The following is an 18,486-nucleotide window of genomic DNA, read 5'->3' on the forward strand; positions in this document are numbered from 1 at the left end:
AAGTAGCTGTTCACAAGGAAAATGGTGTGAGCCGGGGCGTTGTCGTGGTGCAACTTTATATCGGCTGCGTTGTCTTTTCAGACCCGATTGAGCCTTCGTTTTAGTCTTTTGAGGACTTCCACGTTAAACCTGGCGTTGACGGAAACAATTTCATGGTGGATGATGCCTTTCATTAGCGACCTCTTCCTGGCCCTCCAAAAAGCCCTGGTGCCACCGAAACACACCACTTTTTGCTAAAGCAATATCTTTGGTAAGTCTGCTCGATCATATCAAACGTCTCTGTCGCAGATTTACCGAATTTCACACAGAATTTAATCGCGTACCTCTGCTCTAACGAACGCTGCATTTACGGCTTACACCACTCTCAGAAACACGTCGCGCGAAAATGGGTGTCCTGACTCTCCAGGTGCTCGGAGATAACTGACCAGCCGCTCGTTCGTTAGCTAGGAACGCCTTCTACCGAATCCAGTCAGTGCGCGCACGCTGCGAAGTACAGTCGCGGCGGAAGAAAATCAGTCCTATTACTTTCCGGACAAACCCTTTATGTTTTCGAATGATGGCAAAGTAGGCTTGCCACTACTATCCATGAAGTAAAAAAAAATTCCAACCGCATTCCCCATTAATTTAGTACAAGGCTTTTGTTTTACACAGTCGATTTAGCTTACGTATATGTATATATTTATTTATTTATATTTAGAAACAAAAAGTGAAGTAATTACATAATATAGCGTTCTTTTTAATTTGTAAGTATAAGCAATAATGCCAGAAATTTTTTGTACATGCATAAAAAGGGGGAAAACAACATCTATCAACCTCAAAATACATGATTTTTCATTACAATTTTAAATTGGATTTGTTTTTGTCTTCTTTTCTATATATATAGTATATATGTATAACATAACATCAATTCATCATATGAATTACATACAACAACTAAATGTATATTACTAATTGAATTTTATATTCAGATAGTCGCAGGTTTAGCTAAAATAATAAGAATGATACGCGGGTCCGACGTGCATCACCTTTGGCTCTTCGAGCCATCCCGTAATGTCACATGCTCCCCTCCGAGCTGCTTGTTGTGCCTTTTGAATCTCCCATACCACCAGCATTGTTATCGTCACCACCTAAAGCGCCCGATGATGACAAGCCACCAGAGAGACCACTCAGGTCCAATTTGTACTAAAAAAGATAGAATTATGCGCTAAAATACATCGAACTTTCATACAAATGTTTATTGCACGAGTTGAAGTAAGGAAGAAGTAATAATTGAGAGTCAATAAAGTTTGTTTACTCTCACAAAAAGTGTAGGTACGGTTCCAAAAATCAAAGTTTCGAGAAATCAAGCCTTCTTTATTGAACCCGTTTCGAAAGTAGAGTAGAACTTAATAAACGATAAAATAAATTACATATTAAAATAATATTGCACAAAATAACATTTGTTGGGGTAGATAAAAAGTTGAAAAGAATTACACATGCATATATGTATGTACGTACATACTTATGTACATATGTATAGTAGGTAAGTAAGCATGCATACACAACGGTTCATAAACGTTCATTTACCTTAGTCGCACATTCAAAACATTTTGATACAACCTTGTTAATAACACTCATAAGATTCTTAGTTTCTCGTATAACGTGGTCCACCTTTACAAATGTTGCATCCTTTCCGACAGTGTGATCTTTAACGGTAAATTGTAGAGTTTGCACAAAAGTCGGCACTCGGTCCAAAATATTCAAAAGATCCTTTTTATTTTGACTAGCTGGTACCTGCAGTGAATACAAAGGAATACAAGCCGTTACATACATTTTGCACACCGAGTACTTAGCACACATTATACATATATACATACATTACATTAATACATAAGTACATACATATGTACATAAGTTATATATTCAGTTCACCTGATAGGAAAATTGTCGTAAGACTTTATACAAACGATTTGCTTCTTCGGCAAAATACTCGGCTTGCGTAAAGAGGTCTTGTGTCGTCCGCAAAGTGCCGTTGCCTTTCGTAAACTGATACATTGCGAATGCCATTGCCGACATGTTTTTTGCACGTTTAATTATGTCGTTATTTTCGTTAACTTCGTCATTCCATTTCTCATTGAATGGCGCTATTTCCGCAGGCATGTCTTTTGTCTCAGCTGTGGCCACTTTACCCTGCTCCTCCTGGCCAACGGACAGCGGTCGTGCAGCAGTCGGTTTATATTTCTATAGTGTAAAAAAGAAAACAATAATACATATTTTAAAAGAATTTTCATTGGAAATCACAACTCTTATAGGTAATATTTAGGTAATTAAAGTGTTTGTTGTAGCAGCAGAAAACATTCTGAAGTAATTTGGTAGAATGCTGCCGAGATGTTGTTGCTGTTGTTTTAACGGATGCCTAATCCCCGTTAGGATGTTAAGGATTAGTTAAGTAGTCGTCGACGTCATCCAAGGGAAGGCCTAAGAAACGTGTTGCTTCGACGGGATCGGACCAAAGTGAGAGGGGTGTCAGATGAGTGGGGTTGGTGAGGCATGCAAAGAGGTGACCAGTGTCATGCGGAGACCCATTGCATGCAGGACATATGCTGGATATGTGGGAATATATATTGGATATGTGTGACCTATTCTGAACAGGTAGGAGTTTAATCTGCTACAATATCCAGAACGCCAACTCTTCGTCTGCAATGTGTGGTGGTTTGACTCCAAGTATGCCGTTCACTGAAAGGGAGTCGGTGAAGGTGTTGATGGCTCCACTGTAAATGGCGGTCAGTGCTTGTCGGAAGTGAGTTGCGTCCGAAGTCTGGTCGGCGTATTGTCTGATGTCGTTGACTTAGTTGAGGAATGAGCTCTTGATGTTCCTAGGAGGCGCGGTTCTTCTCCAAGCAGTTGAGTGCAAGGAAGATTTCTGCGAAAGCACACCAGCAGGAACGGCTTGGAGAAGAGTTCATTATGCTTCCTAACTGGGAGCATAAGGGCCTCACTATGCAGGTGTTCGAGGAGATATCAAGAGGCATCTTGTCGTAGTCCGGAGTATTCTGACAGGTCTGGAGCCTCCTCGTCTACGTTTCACTGCATTCAGGCGACCGTATTGGTGCGATGTAGTTAAAGATCGACAGGCCGATTGCCTTGTAAGGTACCAACAATGCTTCTTTGTCAAAACCAAGTCCATGTATCGAAAGCTTTTTTTTTTGACAACGACAGATTATTATTCAGGGTAATGCTATAATATCCGCACATATTATCCAAATTGGACTATTATAGCATATGGCATTTTGTTATACCGCATATAAACCTGTATTATTTTTGCTCACCTTAATTGATTTATTGTCGCATTGCTCGCCGGTAGTGTCTAAGATTTGTTGTGCAACATTTGTAATTTCGGAAATGAGCCACTTCCACATTTCAGCGAAGGCGTCCATATTCTCATTCGCCGGAACACTTGTAGGATATCTTGACAATATTTTAGCAGCTAGTATAACTTGTGGACCATATATCCGTAAATTAATAGCTAAACATTTCGATTGTACTTGTAAGCTCTCTGTAAAAGCGATGTGCTGTAACAATTTGCATACATCTATAATATGATCACAACAGTCGTGGAATTTATTCGACCACTCTTGAAAGGATGTCGGATCCTCATTCAATGCCAACAAATGAAAATTATTCACCAGCTCCACTGAGGTCTTCAGCGAATGATATAGATCAGCTGTCTGATCGGCAACCGAGAGTATTAGTTGTTGTGTTAGATTTTTTGCTGTACCTATAACTCTATCGATTTCTTCATCCATTATATGTCTTGTATTACGTTCGGTCTTATATAAAATATTTAAACATTTTTTAAGCTCTAGTTTACAACGATCACAAAGGAATAAAATATGTTCTCTATTTTCATGACTTGTATAAGCTGAATCTGTAAAGTCATGTGTTTTCTCTAATAGTTTTTCAAAAGCATATATCAGTTCTTCGATTAATTCAATATTAAATGGTGTCATCAAGTCTCGATCGGTAAATGGTGAAATTTTTGTACCACATTGTTTATAATTATTACCTATTAGAAGACTCTCATCTTCGCTACCAAACGAATTTCGACGTTTACTACTATATTCATTGTTCCATTTCTTTTCGGTTAACGTAGTTGAGGTGGCGATTTTCGAATAATTATTATTACCTATATACATAGTTGTAGGTTTGCTATCGTCCAACGGTTTCGAACGAAATTTCTCCAACAAAAAGGTTAAATAATTCGTTGATGATTGTACAGTTTCGCCGCCGATATTTTTCGCTGCATGTTCGTTATAGGTTAAAAATTGCGTTTCGAATATGCAATCTTTAACAACAAAATGTATTAAATCCATAGCACGTCTAATTTGACAAAATACGGTATCGCGATTTTCCTTAGCTATCATACAATCATAATGTAGGAGTGTCGCCTTCGACGAGGATAGCAAAATTGAAATGGAGTGTTCAAGTATTTGTTTAGCGGAAAACATTTGCGCTCGGCGCCGCTCCTCTTTGATATTATTCTGTTGATTTCGTATTAGATATGCAAGCTCTATCATTTCAATGCCGAATAGCGAGTAAGCTCGTACAAATTCGGTAAAATTCACAACAGATTCAAGCTTTCGTAAGCTTTTCACAATTTTCCTCTTTGCTGTGAGGAGTTGTTTAACAACAACAATATCAACTAAAAGCAAAATTCTAGTTACAGCGGATATGAGTGCTTTAGCAGCTATTATAATTGCGTTTTCATCGTAAACAGGTAATTCTAAAGTTGAGTAATTCATGTTATCCATGGCAGAAATATCACATAAGCGTTCGATTGATTTTCCTGCAAGCAAAGCGAAAATAAATGAGTAAATAAAGTTTCAAAAAACAAATATGAAGAGAGATCGCAAAAGCGCTGCTTGATAACGTAGCAAACGCGTTCATTAAACGAATTATTACGGGTTGCAAGACGTGGGTTTACGAATATAAACATCGAACTGTGCAAAAATCTAGCGAATAGAGCTTCAAAATTGAGCAAAAACCGAAAAAAAAACAAAATTCAGGAGGCTACTTTGAAAGCGAAAAAAAAAAAGAATTGTGAAAATATTTTTTTTTTGCAAGTTCGGGCCAAATTTTATCATACGGAGACTGCTTTGAAGACAAAAAAAAAGAATTGTGAAAATATTTTTTTTTGTAAGTCCGGTTCAAATTTGATCATATGGTATTACGTACGGTTGTGATTTGTAAGAAAAATTTAACTTTTCGCGATGTCTTTAGTGTTTCTCCATTTCCGTTTAAATTACCTGCATCTCTTGCATTTCTGCAACATTCCAAAATATCGGATTTGATATCGAGATTGTCCTCGGCAATTATTTCGCCTATTGTCACGAACCTCTCAATTGCTAAATTTACGGCATGACCAACATGACTGATTGCCTTCACTCGACGGTCGGCAGCTCCGGTTTGATGTTTCTCAGCAGCCACCTAAAAATTGGAATATAACACAATTTCAAGCTCAACCTTATGTTTTTTTAATTCATTAACATTTTTGTACTTTAAGCAACATATACAATAACTTTTAGAAATAAAATATATAAAACGGCGTCACACTTACCCTTCTCTCACATTCATACGACGACATTTTTGTTATAGTAGAATAGCATTCAGTTTAAAATCTTAGAATTAGATTAGTAATAATATAGGCGCAGTTTTGGAAAGTTCGAAAAAATTTGCTGAAATAATCAAAAGCGTTGAAATTTTACATTTTAGACAAATTATTTACATACATTATACATATTATAGTAAGAGCTAGGTGCTAAATAAGTTTACAAATCAAAACAAAAAATTTTTAAAAACATTACTTTTAACCAAAAATATTATTTGGTAAAAAATAAATTATTCGCGTCAACATTTTCTTATGCATAAAATCTTAAAAATTTCCAAGTTCCACTTAGTAAAAATGTACATATAAACGTCTATAATATATGTATAAACCCAAACCTATGCTATACATATGTACATACATATACATACATACATACATATATGAGGCTATACACCGTTGTATATATTTTAACTTGCACGCCTGTCCACCATGATTTAGTTTCAAAGGAGCATATTTTTGTTGTACGCAACACACAAATGCGTAAACACACATACACATGTACATAAATACAAATGAAAATCTAAGCGTAAATTATAAATTTCTAACAACGAAAAAGTTAAAAGCACCTTGATCATGTATGCTCCTAGATTTGATTATACCCATGATAATTTTGTAAGCAACAGCTATAATTTAATATTTCTGGTGTGTAATGGCAAACGTAAGCACTTGTTTATATACATTACATCAAATACATACATAAAAGTTTTTTAAAGGTAAAGGTAAATCTCACCTGCGCCTGTTACAATAGTACCGCTATTTAATTTCTTTTCCAACAAACGCATCACGTCAGGACGCAATCCAAATATATTTTAACAACCAATTAGAGCACATTTTTATTAAGTAGCTATTTTTTATTTTGCTTGGAAAATCAAAAATTGAAAACAAGTATTGAATTTTATGTTATAAAGCGCAAATGCGAAAAACCAACTGAATATTATATACAAATGGTATTGCCACATTTTCCTTAGACATTTGTTGCTGCCATATTTGCGCTTGACTTCCATGTGTGCCTTCCTGTTATTGTCTGAACAGTGTGTAAATATGCCGTAAATGTTGCATACTTAAAGGCGTTTAGTTGGTGAGATAATATATCGGTCGAGCACTTCCAACAAAAAACCTGCAAACGCATATTCTTGTTTACATTAATATATATTATTACTTTAAAGTAACACCGAAAAAGTCGAAAGTTATTCAAAATAACATTTTAAAAACTCTTCTATGTTACATTGTTTAAGTACATGTCAATAAGAAATATAATACAATTGCTCTCTGGTCACTCTCTTAACATATGATCGAATGTTGTAATCAACTTTATATATCGATAACATTTTTGCCCACTATATGACTTGCAAGTCGAGCAGAAGTTTTCTATCATAAGTTTTTAAGTGTTTGCATAATCCAGACGTGCCCAACAAGTAAAGAAAGTTGCATCATGTCGTGCCCGTTTTTAAGTCGCTTCAGTGCAAATTATGTTCGGAATTATTCTGAGTTTTTGGTGCAAACTTATGGCGTTTATTGTCCTGTGTTGAGCAAACAATTCCATACCAACGGTAATGATGGCAATAAAGTACAAACAGGAGTGGCTGCTCTTGCAGTGCCAAATACAAATACAACACCTAATCAATGCTCCTACTCTTCCTCTGCTGTACGCCCAAATGAATCGTTAACGAAACCAATGCCGAATTGCGTAAAAGATATTGAAAATCGAAATGCTGTTGATGTGACTGACAAGTTTGCGTATGAAAGTTTTTTCCATGATCAAATTTTGAAGAAAAAACAGGATTATTCATATCGCATTTTTCGTAAAGTAAATCGTTTAGCTGGACCTGGACTTTTTCCACATGCTTTGGAATATTCGAAAGAAGAAAGACCTATTACTGTGTGGTGCTCAAATGATTATCTTGGCGTGTCGGCACATCCGAAAGTGAAGGAAGCATCAATCAAAGCTATTGAGTGTCATGGTACAGGAGCTGGCGGTACACGTAACATATCAGGCAACTCTTTACACCATGAAATGTTAGAAAAACGTTTGGCGCGACTTCATCAGAAGGATGGTGCACTTGTATTTACTTCATGCTTCGTTGCAAACGATTCAACATTATTCACTTTGGCAAAACTACTCCCTGGTTGTCATATATTTTCTGATGCAGGCAATCACGCATCTATGATACAAGGCATACGAAATAGTGGCGTTCCAAAACATATATTTCGACACAACGATCCGAAACACCTACGATCAATGCTGCAACAGGTTGATCGGAATGTACCGAAAATAGTCGCTTTTGAAACCGTACATTCAATGACTGGCGCTATTTGCCCACTTGAGGAGTTGTGTGATGTGGCACATGAGTATGGCGCTTTAACATTTATCGATGAAGTACATGCAGTTGGTTTATACGGTCGTAATGGTGCAGGTATAGGGGAGAGAGATGGCTTACTGCCGAAAATGGATATTATATCTGGCACTTTGGGCAAAGCATTTGGAAATATTGGTGGTTATATAGCGAGCACTGCAACTTTGATTGATATGATTCGTTCATATGCTGCTGGTTTTATATTTACCACATCATTACCACCATCTGTAGTCTGCGGTGCTTATGCAGCAATCGAATTACTTGCCTCTGACGAAGGACGTGCATTACGCACCAAGCATCAAAGCAATGTAAAATATTTGAAAAGCTTATTGCAGCGTGAAGGTAATTATTTTTTTTGTTATTATTTAACGCTAAAATTATTGAAATTTTATTATACCACGCATATATTTTTCTATACATTTATAGAATATACATATACATATATATACTAACAACCGAATCAGGCAGTCAAACAGTAGGAATAATTGTGTTATAAAATTTTACTGCCTTTTGCTTATTTAGATTCTGCTATTGCATAAGTAGATATAAAAAAGCACACAAAATCCAATGTATAGCGCTATTACAAATGCATATATGTATGTACATCTAAGTGTTTAAGGTACTAAAAGCCAGTTTTAACCAATACTCGCGAAGTGAAGTTTGCATTTTCGATTTTCTCTATTCACGTGACAACGTCCATGGTCATATCAATTTGGCAAAAAGTTTCTAAGTTAGCTATAGATATATGTATGTATGTACATAGCTATGTACATACAAATATATATTTGATTAACGCGTGTATTAGTAAATACATAAACTTTTTTAGCATCTTACTTGGCACGCGATTCTTAGATGTCAGAAAAATCGTTCTATTTAATTTCTTTTAGTTTTATATAATTAATTGCTTCAGATAATTGACGTAATTAATTAAATAATTTATTACAAAATCGTGCTTATATTAATTGATTCTATATATATTGCTAGGTTTTCCTGTGGAAGAAACAAAAAGTCACATAATACCAATTCGCATTGGTAATCCGTTAAAAACCACTCAGATATCGGATATTCTACTACATCAATATGGACATTACATGCAGGCAATCAATTATCCGACTGTGGCTCGCGGTGAAGAGAAATTACGTTTAGCACCGACTCCATTCCATACGGTCGAAATGATGCAACAACTGGTGTCCGATATGAAACGCGCTTGGAAATCGTTGAAATTACCAATGGCCGTACCCGATTGCCCAGAGGGTTGTTTGTTCTGCAATAATGGTTTAGGAAACGTATCGAATATGTTAACACCGCCAACGGTAAATGGTGATTTGAGATGCCAAGTTCCGAACTGCCCAAGAGTTGTTGCTGCAACGGCTTAATGCATTTTTTTTACATAAATACATATATACAAAATATAAAGCACATACATATACAAATTTACAAATATCAATTGAATTTTGAATGGGTATCCGTACATAGTAAAATGCGATTATAGAATTGCTAATAAAATAATGCTTCAAGCGAAAAATTCAGCATTTTGCATAAATACATATTTATGTTCGGAGTTTTCATTGTTTAACATTATTCAGCATTTTTTAGCATGTTATCATGCAAGTCAGATGGTGATTGCTGGATAAACCTTTGACTCTTATTCTAGAAAATATAAAAAAGCCAAATTTATGTTCGAGTGGTTTGAATTGCAGATTTCTTATCTACATTTGCGTTCACAAGCAATCACAAATTTTAATTATTACAAGCAAAATTTAAAAATTACTTTATGAAAATACATTCAGCAGTTGTTTCTGCTTGAATCACCAATAAAAGAAAATACATACAAATAAATATACAAATGTATTTTTGTATGCCTTAATATAGGTGTAACAAAAACAGGTATTTTTTCATGTTATTTGTTCCAATTTTTGTTGCAGTGTATTTGAGTGCAAAGTTTTCAATAACAGGTTTGGGGAAAACATAGCACTTAAGCACTTTGTAGCTGCCAGTAAAGATATGTATAGTAAATTGTTTCGAAAGTGAATCGCGAAATCTAAATTTACAGTTTTTAAGTATACATACATATGCACATACATATATGCATAAGATAAGATAAATGAATAAGGTTTATTAAGTATATGTGTGCAAATATATACGCATGTATATATGCACATATCTAGTTTATTAAAGCGATAGCAAACTTCTCTTAGTTGTTTACCTAATTCCGTTGTAATGGTGATTAATGGCGGTTGCCATTAGCAACCTTATCGACTATTACGCTCATTAAGTGCTACTGACTGCTCGTGCTTATCAGCTTCACACGTGGTTTTCGCTAAGTCAATGCAAATGAAAGCTAATTCAATGAAGTTAAGAGGAAGTAAATAAAAAAAAGCTTTTTATTTGTTTTTTTTTCACGATTGGCAGTAAAACTAGCTGAAACCGGTTGAAGAGTAAAATACGTTTGACGAAACAATCACACGACCTACTACAACTGGGCAGATAACCTTAAGATTTCAATAGTGGCCATGATAATAAATATAAAAGTTATCTCAAAGTTATTGCAAATTAATCATGAAATGTATTTTCGGGTAAATTTGCCGATAATAGGTTCTATGGTTTATTATTTTTGAAGTGCACTTAAGTTGTATTATGAATATATTTATAAGGTGATATAATACACACATGTGTTTTAATTTCTTATCAGCAATGAGCAACATTTTTATAATTTTACATTACTACATACATACATATGTACATACGTGACTGTCAATTTTATTCGCACCATAACCGATCAGTTTTACAATTAAAGCTAATTCAGCGCACGATATTCTAATCAATTTACAGTTAAAGGGATTTTCCCGTGAAATGTAAAATCTAAATTGAATTTTATTTCTATTTGCACATTTCTACGAGTGCAAATTTATACACATATGTACATACATATACATATAGATGTTGATATTAAAGGCCTGTTCAGCAGCTGTAATAAAATGTAACAAAACTTGTGAAATAATATGGAAACCTCTATAATGGAAGTTTGTAGAAAACTTTTTATATACATATGCACATATGTACATATGTATACTTTTCCAGTTTGCACCAGTTATACAGTCGCACGATTTAGCATAAATAAAATGTGGTTTCCGCCTAATGACGGGTATAACAAATCTCGTTTCCTATCTTGGAGTCAATTTTCCCGACGAAGTTTCCTTATATTACTATTACGAGACAAGGGTATATGAATATGATTTCGAAACTGTCTAATAATTTAGCGAATGGCGCTCTAAAATGGAGCGGAAACCGAAAAATTTAAATTTGCTGAAGGCCATCTCAGCAGAAACTTATTACAAGTATATGGAAAATTTGATCATGGCTGGCATGTTTTTATCGGCTCACGAGCCTACTTTATAAGCGATAAAATTTTTTTATTAATAAACATATGTACGAGTACTTGAAAATGTATTTTTTTGCGGTCTGTGCCAAATTTTGAAACAAAATAACAAAAAACCGAATACATTTCGAACCTAAAATGGATTCTTATTAGCATCTCGAAACCGTTCAGCGGCGCTTATAATCTAATTGGTATAGAACTAAGCTGCTTTGTCAAAACCGGATTTTGAGCTGGGGATTTTTCGAAATATATTTTATTGCACTCGAGGATGATTGAAATAGGGATTCACAAGTCTTGGTTAACAACAAGAAGAAAGAACCTTCGAGCACAAAATAGATGGCGAATGGGGAGTTTTTATTTTAAAGCATAGTGACTGCAATCAGAAGAAATACTTATACATAATATTATTCTTACATACCAAATAGCAATTAGCTAGTGCATGCAATACAATATCATAGTGATACCTTATTACTGACCGCTAGCTCCAAATTCCTTTTATACCGAGCATGGCTCCAAAGCAATAAGTTCACTGACATCGTATGATCATATAACACTACCAATTAGTGGCCCTTTGCACAGAGGGCACGCACTTTCTTATAAATGCCCGGTAGCCAAAAACAAAAATTTCATGTCACATCAACAAATCATATGATGCCATTGTAAAATCATGTGATCACATATCACTAACAATTTTAAATAGAGTCAGTTGGAACAAAACTCTATTGAAGTCACTCGTGATTTTTAAATGGCATCACTTCGCGGTTTGAGCGTCGCCGAAGCACTGGCCAGGCATCGTGCCTGCTTTTCTTTTATAGAAGCAGCTAACAGCCAGATTCCCGCGAGATTGCATTATGACTGTTAAATCTTAGCCAGATTACCGCGAGATTGCATTATGACTGTTAAATCACATCACCTCGCAGCTTGAACGCCACCCAAGCACTGGCCAGGCACCGTGCCTGCTTTTCTTTTATAGAAGCAGCTAACAGCCAGATTCCCGCGAGATTGCATTATGACTGTTAAATCTTAGCCGGATTACCGCGAGTTTGCATTATGACTGTTAAATCACATCACCTCGCAGCTTGAACGCCACCCAAGCACTGGCCAGGCACCGTGCCTACTTTTCTTTTATAGAAGCAGCCAACAGCCAGATTCCCGCGAGATTGCATTATGACTGTTACATCTTAGCCGGATTAACGCGAGATTGCATTATGACTGTTAAATCACATCACCTCGCAGCTTGAACGCCACCCAAGCACTGGCCAGGCACCGTGCCTACTTTTCTTTTATAGAAGCAGCTAACAGCCAGCTTACCGCGGGATTGCATTATGACTGTTAAATCTTAGCCAGATTACCGCGAGTTTGCATTATGACGGTTATATCACATCACCTCGCAGCTTGAGCGCCACCCAAGCACTGGCCAGGCATCGTGCCTGCTTTTCTTTTATAGAAGCAGCTAACAGCCAGATACCCGCGAGATTGCATTATGACTGTTAAATCTTAGCCGGATTACCGCGAGATTGCATTATGACTGTTAAATCACATCACCTCGCAGCTTGAACGCCACCCAAGCACTGGCCAGGCACCGTGCCTACTTTTCTTTTATAGAAGCAGCTAACAGCCAGATTCCCGCGAGATTGCATTATGACTGTTAAATCTTAGCCGGATTACCGCGGGATTGCATTATGACTGTTAAATCACATCACCTCGCAGCTTGAGCGCCACCCAAGCACTGGCCAGGCATCGTGCCTACTTTTCTTTTATAGAAGCAGCTAACAGCCAGATTCCCGCGAGATTGCATTATGACTGTTAAATCTTAGCCAGCTTACCGCGAGTTTGCATTTTGACTGTTAAATCACATCACCTCGCAGCTTGAGCGCCACCCAAGCACTGGCCAGGCATCGTGCCTACTTTTCTTTTATAGAAGCAGCTAACAGCCAGATTCCCGCGAGATTGCATTATGACTGTTAAATCTTAGCCAGATTACCGCGAAATTACATTATGACTGTTAAATCACATCACCTCGCAGCTTGAGCGCCACCCAAGCACTGGCCAGGCACCGTGCCTGCTTTTCTTTTATAGAAGCAGCTAACAGCCAGATTCCCGCGAGATTGCATTATGACTGTTAAATCTTAGCCAGCTTACCGCGAGTTTGCATTTTGACTGTTAAATCACATCACCTCGCAGCTTGAGCGCCACCCAAGCACTGGCCAGGCACCGTGCCTGCTTTTCTTTTATAGAAGCAGCTAACACCCAGATTCCCGCGAGATTGCATTATGACTGTTAAATCTTAGCCGGATTACCGCGGGATTGCATTATGACTGTTAAATCACATCACCTCGCAGCTTGAGCGCCACCCAAGCACTGGCCAGGCACCGAGCCTACTTTTCTTTTATAGAAGCAGCCAACAGCCAGATTCCCGCGAGATTGCATTATGACTGTTAAATCTTAGCCGGATTACCGCGAGATTGCATTATGACTGTTAAATCACATCACCTCGCAGCTTGAACGCCACCCAAGCACTGGCCAGGCACCGTGCCTGCTTTTCTTTTATAGAAGCAGCTAACACCCAGATTCCCGCGAGATTGCATTATGACTGTTAAATCTTAGCCAGATTACCGCGAGATTGCATTATGACTGTTAAATCACATCACCTCGCAGCTTGAGCGCCACCCAAGCACTGGCCAGGCACCGTGCCTGCTTTTCTTTTATAGAAGCAGCTAACAGCCAGATTCCCGCGAGATTGCATTATGACTGTTAAATCTTAGCCAGATTACCGCGAGATTGCATTATGACTGTTAAATCACATCACCTCGCAGTTTGAGCGCCACCCAAGCACTGGCCAGGCACCGTGCATGCTTTTCTTTTATAGAAGCAGCTAACAGCCAGCTTCCCGCAGGATTCCATTATGACTGTTAAATCACATCACACCGCGGCGTGAGCGTCATCCAAACACTGGTCAGGCACCGTGCCTGCTTTTGTTTTATAGAAGTAGCTAACAGCCAGCTTCCCGCGAAATTACATTATGACTGTTAAATCACATCACCTCGCAGTTTGAGCGCCACCCAAGCACTGGCCAGGCACCGTGCATGCTTTTCTTTTATAGAAGCAGCTAACAGCCAGCTTACCGCGGGATTGCATTATGACTGTTAAATCTTAGCCAGATTACCGCGAGTTTGCATTATGACTGTTAAATCACATCACCTCGCAGCTTGAGCGCCACCCAAGCACTGGCCAGGCACCGTGCCTGCTTTTCTTTTATAGAAGCAGCTAACAGCCAGCTTACCGCGGGATTGCATTATGACTGTTAAATCTTAGCCAGATTACCGCGAGTTTGCATTATGACTGTTAAATCACATCACCTCGCAGCTTGAACGCCACCCAAGCACTGGCCAGGCACCGTGCCTACTTTTCTTTTATAGAAGCAGCTAACAGCCAGATTCCCGCGAGATTGCATTATGATTGTTAAATCTTAGCCGGATTACCGCGAGATTGCATTATGACTGTTAAATCACATCACCTCGCAGCTTGAGCGCCACCCAAGCACTAGCCAGGCACCGTGCCTGCTTTTCTTTTATAGAAGCAGCTAACATCAAGACTCCCGCGGGATTGCATTATGACTGTTAAATCTTAGCCAGCTTACCGCGAGTTTGCATTATGACTGTTAAATCACATCACCTCACAGCTTGAGCGCCACCCAAGCACTGGCCAGGCACCGTGCCTGCTTTTCTTTTATAGAAGCAGCTAACAGCCAGCTTCCCGCGGGATTGCATTATGACTGTTAAATCTTAGCCAGATTACCGCGAGATTGCATTATGACTGTTAAATCACATCACCTCGCAGCTTGAGCGCCACCCAAGCACTGGCCAGGCACCGTGCCTGCTTTTCTTTTATAGAAGCAGCTAACAGCCAGCTTCCCGCGAGATTGCATTATGACTGTTAAATCTTAGCCAGATTACCGCGAGTTTGCATTATGACTGTTAAATCACATCACCTCGCAGCTTGAGCGCCACCCAAGCACTGGCCAGGCACCGTGCCTACTTTTCTTTTATAGAAGCAGCCAACAGCCAGATTCCCGCGAGATTGCATTGCATTATGACTGTTAAATCTTAGCCAGATTACCGCGAGATTGCATTATGACTGTTAAATCACATCACCTCGCAGCTTGAACGCCACCCAAGCACTGGCCAGGCATCGTGCCTGCTTTTCTTTTATAGAAGCAGCTAACAGCCAGATTCCCGCGAGATTGCATTATGACTGTTAAATCTTAGCCAGCTTACCGCGAGTTTGCATTATGACTGTTAAATCACATCACCTCGCAGCTTGCGCGCCACCCAAGCACTGGCCAGGCACCGTGCATGCTTTTCTTTTATAGAAGCAGCTAACAGCCAGATTCCGCGGGATTCCATTATGACTGTTAAATCTTAGCCAGATTACCGCGAGATTGCATTATGACTGTTAAATCACATCACCTCGCAGCTTGAGCGCCACCCAAGCACTGGCCAGGCACCGTGCCTACTTTTCTTTTATAGAAGCAGCCAACAGCCAGATTCCCGCGAGATTGCATTATGACGGTTATATCACATCACCTCGCAGCTTGAGCGCCACCCAAGCACTGGCCAGGCATCGTGCCTGCTTTTCTTTTATAGAAGCAGCTAACAGCCAGATTCCCGCGAGATTGCATTATGACTGTTAAATCTTAGCCAGATTACCGCGAGATTGCATTATGACTGTTAAATCACATCACCTCGCAGCTTGAGCGCCTCCCAAGCACTGGCCAGGCACCGTGCCTGCTTTTCTTTTATAGAAGCAGCTAACATCAAGACTCCCGCGGGATTGCATTATGACTGTTAAATCTTAGCCAGCTTACCGCGAGTTTGCATTATGACTGTTAAATCACATCACCTCGCAGCTTGCGCGCCACCCAAGCACTGGCCAGGCACCGTGCCTGCTTTTCAGTGCAGAGAGCCACCAGTTGGTATTGATATGCGATGCTACTATGGCATCCTGTGATTTGTTGACGTGACTTGAAAATTTTCCACTCGACCGCCGTGTGAATATAAGAAAGTGCCTGCCGCGGTGCAGAGAGCCACCAGTTGGTATTGATATGCGATGCTACTATGGCATCCTGTGATTTGTTGACGTGACTTGAAAATTTTCCACTCGGCCGCCGTGTGTATATAAGAAAGTGCCTGCCGCGGTGCAGAGAGCCACCAGTTGGTATTGATATGCGATGCTACTATGGCATCCTGTGATTTGTTGACGTGACTTGAAAATTTTCCACTCGGCCGCCGTGTGTATATAAGAAAGTGCCTGCAGACGGTGCAGAGAGCCACCAGTTGGTAGTGATTTGTGATACTACTATGGCATCCTGTGATTTGTTGACGTGACTTGAAAATTTTTCACTCTCCCGCCGTGTGTATATAAGAAAGTGCCTGCCGCGGTGCAGAGAGCCACCAGTTGGTATTGATATGCGCTGCTACTATGGCATCCTGTGATTTGTTGACGTGACTTGAAAATTTTCCACTCGACCGCCGTGTGTATATAAGAAAGTGCCTGCCACAGTGCAGAGGGATACCAGTTGGTAGTGATTTGTGATGCTACTATGGCATCCTGTGATTTGTTGACGTGACTTGAAAATTTTGCACTCGGCCGCCGTGTGTATATAAGAAAGTGCCTGCCACAGTGCAGAGGGATACCAGTTGGTATTGATATGCGATGCTACTATAGCATCCTGTGATTTGTTGACGTGACTTGAAAATTTTCCACTCGGCCGCCGTGTGTGTATAAGAAAGTGCCTGCCGCGGTGCAGAGAGCCACCAGTTGGTATTGATATGCGATGCTACTATGGCATCGTGTGATTTGTTGACGTGACTTGAAAATTTTCCACTCGGCCGCCGTGTGTGTATAAGAAAGTGCCTGCCGCGGTGCAGAGAGCCACCAGTTGGTATTGATATGCGCTGCTACTATGGCATCCTGTGATTTGTTGACGTGACTTGAAAATTTTGCACTCGGCCGCCGTGTGTATATAAGAAAGTGCCTGCCACAGTGCAGAGGGATACCAGTTGGTAGTGATTTGTGATGCTACTATGGCATCCTGTGATTTGTTGACGTGACTTGAAAATTTTGCACTCTCCCGCCGTGTGTATATAAGAAAGTGCCTGCCACGGTGCAGAGGGCCACCAGTTGGTAATGCTATCTGATTACATGATGCACTATTGTGTTCACGTCTAGAGAGCGACATTTTCCTTATTTTTATTGTAGCAGTTACTTAAGCCCTTTTGGAGAAAAAGTGCGAAATCAAATGTATTCGAATTATCATAGCGATGGGCACCGGTCTGGACAAGAGGTTAAGGTATATTAATTTAGTGGGTTTGGCCTATGTAAATAGGTAGTTAGTGTAATTTGGAGCCTTTTTGCTTGCTGAACATGCATAATATGTACATATGTATGTATGTTGAGTATGTCTAGGTATTCTGAATATGTAGGATTCTAAGCTACTAAAGTATCCAAAACGAAGTTGCGCGGGGGATTGTTCAATATATTTTAGGAGCGTTGTTTGGTGGGCAGTGTCAAAAGCTTTTGACAAGTCTTATGCTACTAGAATTTTTCTCTCACAGGTTGGTTTTTCAATGCGGCCACGACTTATCTTGGCATTTATGTACATATATCTCTAAGTGCTGTGGTAGCACTGTGCACTTTACGGAAACCGTGTTCGCTCGGGGAAAGGCGGGGAAAGGCGTGTTTCAGTAGGGGAAAGGCCAGTTTCAGTAGTGGGACCACTCGTCGGATTTTCCACATATGTATCTAGTAGAATGGGACTACTTGAAGACCTTTCGGAGAATTAACCGTCCAGTCTAGGTGCTTGAGCATTAACAGGTTTAAGCTGTTTGAACCGATGGATTTAGACGATTTGGTCTTAATGGCTGTTACAAGATGTGAATGAATCATTTAACTGTTAAGTAATTGGTTTTACGGTTCTTTGAGCGTAACTACCACTGACTATCACAGTGTTGATCGAGGTGCAAAAGCGAATAATTTACTCAGAATTCACTATAGTTTGTGATCCTGAAGATTCGTCGTTATTTCAAAAAAAATTTCATTTCATC

The 18,486-nt window shown here is 39.1% G+C and overlaps 2 protein-coding genes across 2 annotated transcripts; one reads left to right on the plus strand and one right to left on the minus strand.

The window, feature by feature from the left end:
• Positions 1-642: 642 nt before the first annotated feature.
• On the minus strand, positions 643-6,573 carry LOC120771673 (alpha-catulin). Its single transcript, XM_040099796.1, has 7 exons — positions 6,378-6,573; positions 5,597-5,714; positions 5,286-5,466; positions 3,309-4,825; positions 1,912-2,220; positions 1,567-1,773; positions 643-1,182 (listed from the first exon to the last, which is right to left on the minus strand). Exons 2-7 carry the CDS (start codon positions 5,621-5,623, stop codon positions 1,054-1,056), a joined length of 2,370 nt encoding a protein of 789 aa, XP_039955730.1. The 5' UTR covers positions 5,624-5,714; positions 6,378-6,573; the 3' UTR covers positions 643-1,053.
• A 434-nt stretch (positions 6,574-7,007) lies between these two features.
• Positions 7,008-9,550, plus strand: LOC120771599 (5-aminolevulinate synthase, erythroid-specific, mitochondrial). The gene is made up of 2 exons (XM_040099675.1): positions 7,008-8,343; positions 8,986-9,550. The coding sequence occupies exons 1-2, from the start codon at positions 7,080-7,082 to the stop codon at positions 9,375-9,377; spliced, it is 1,656 nt and encodes a 551-aa protein (XP_039955609.1). The 5' UTR covers positions 7,008-7,079; the 3' UTR covers positions 9,378-9,550.
• The last annotated feature ends 8,936 nt before the right edge of the window (positions 9,551-18,486 follow it).

The sequence above is a fragment of the Bactrocera tryoni genome, chromosome 3 (assembly GCF_016617805.1).
Source record: "Bactrocera tryoni isolate S06 chromosome 3, CSIRO_BtryS06_freeze2, whole genome shotgun sequence".
NCBI classification, from domain to species: domain Eukaryota; kingdom Metazoa; phylum Arthropoda; class Insecta; order Diptera; family Tephritidae; genus Bactrocera; species Bactrocera tryoni.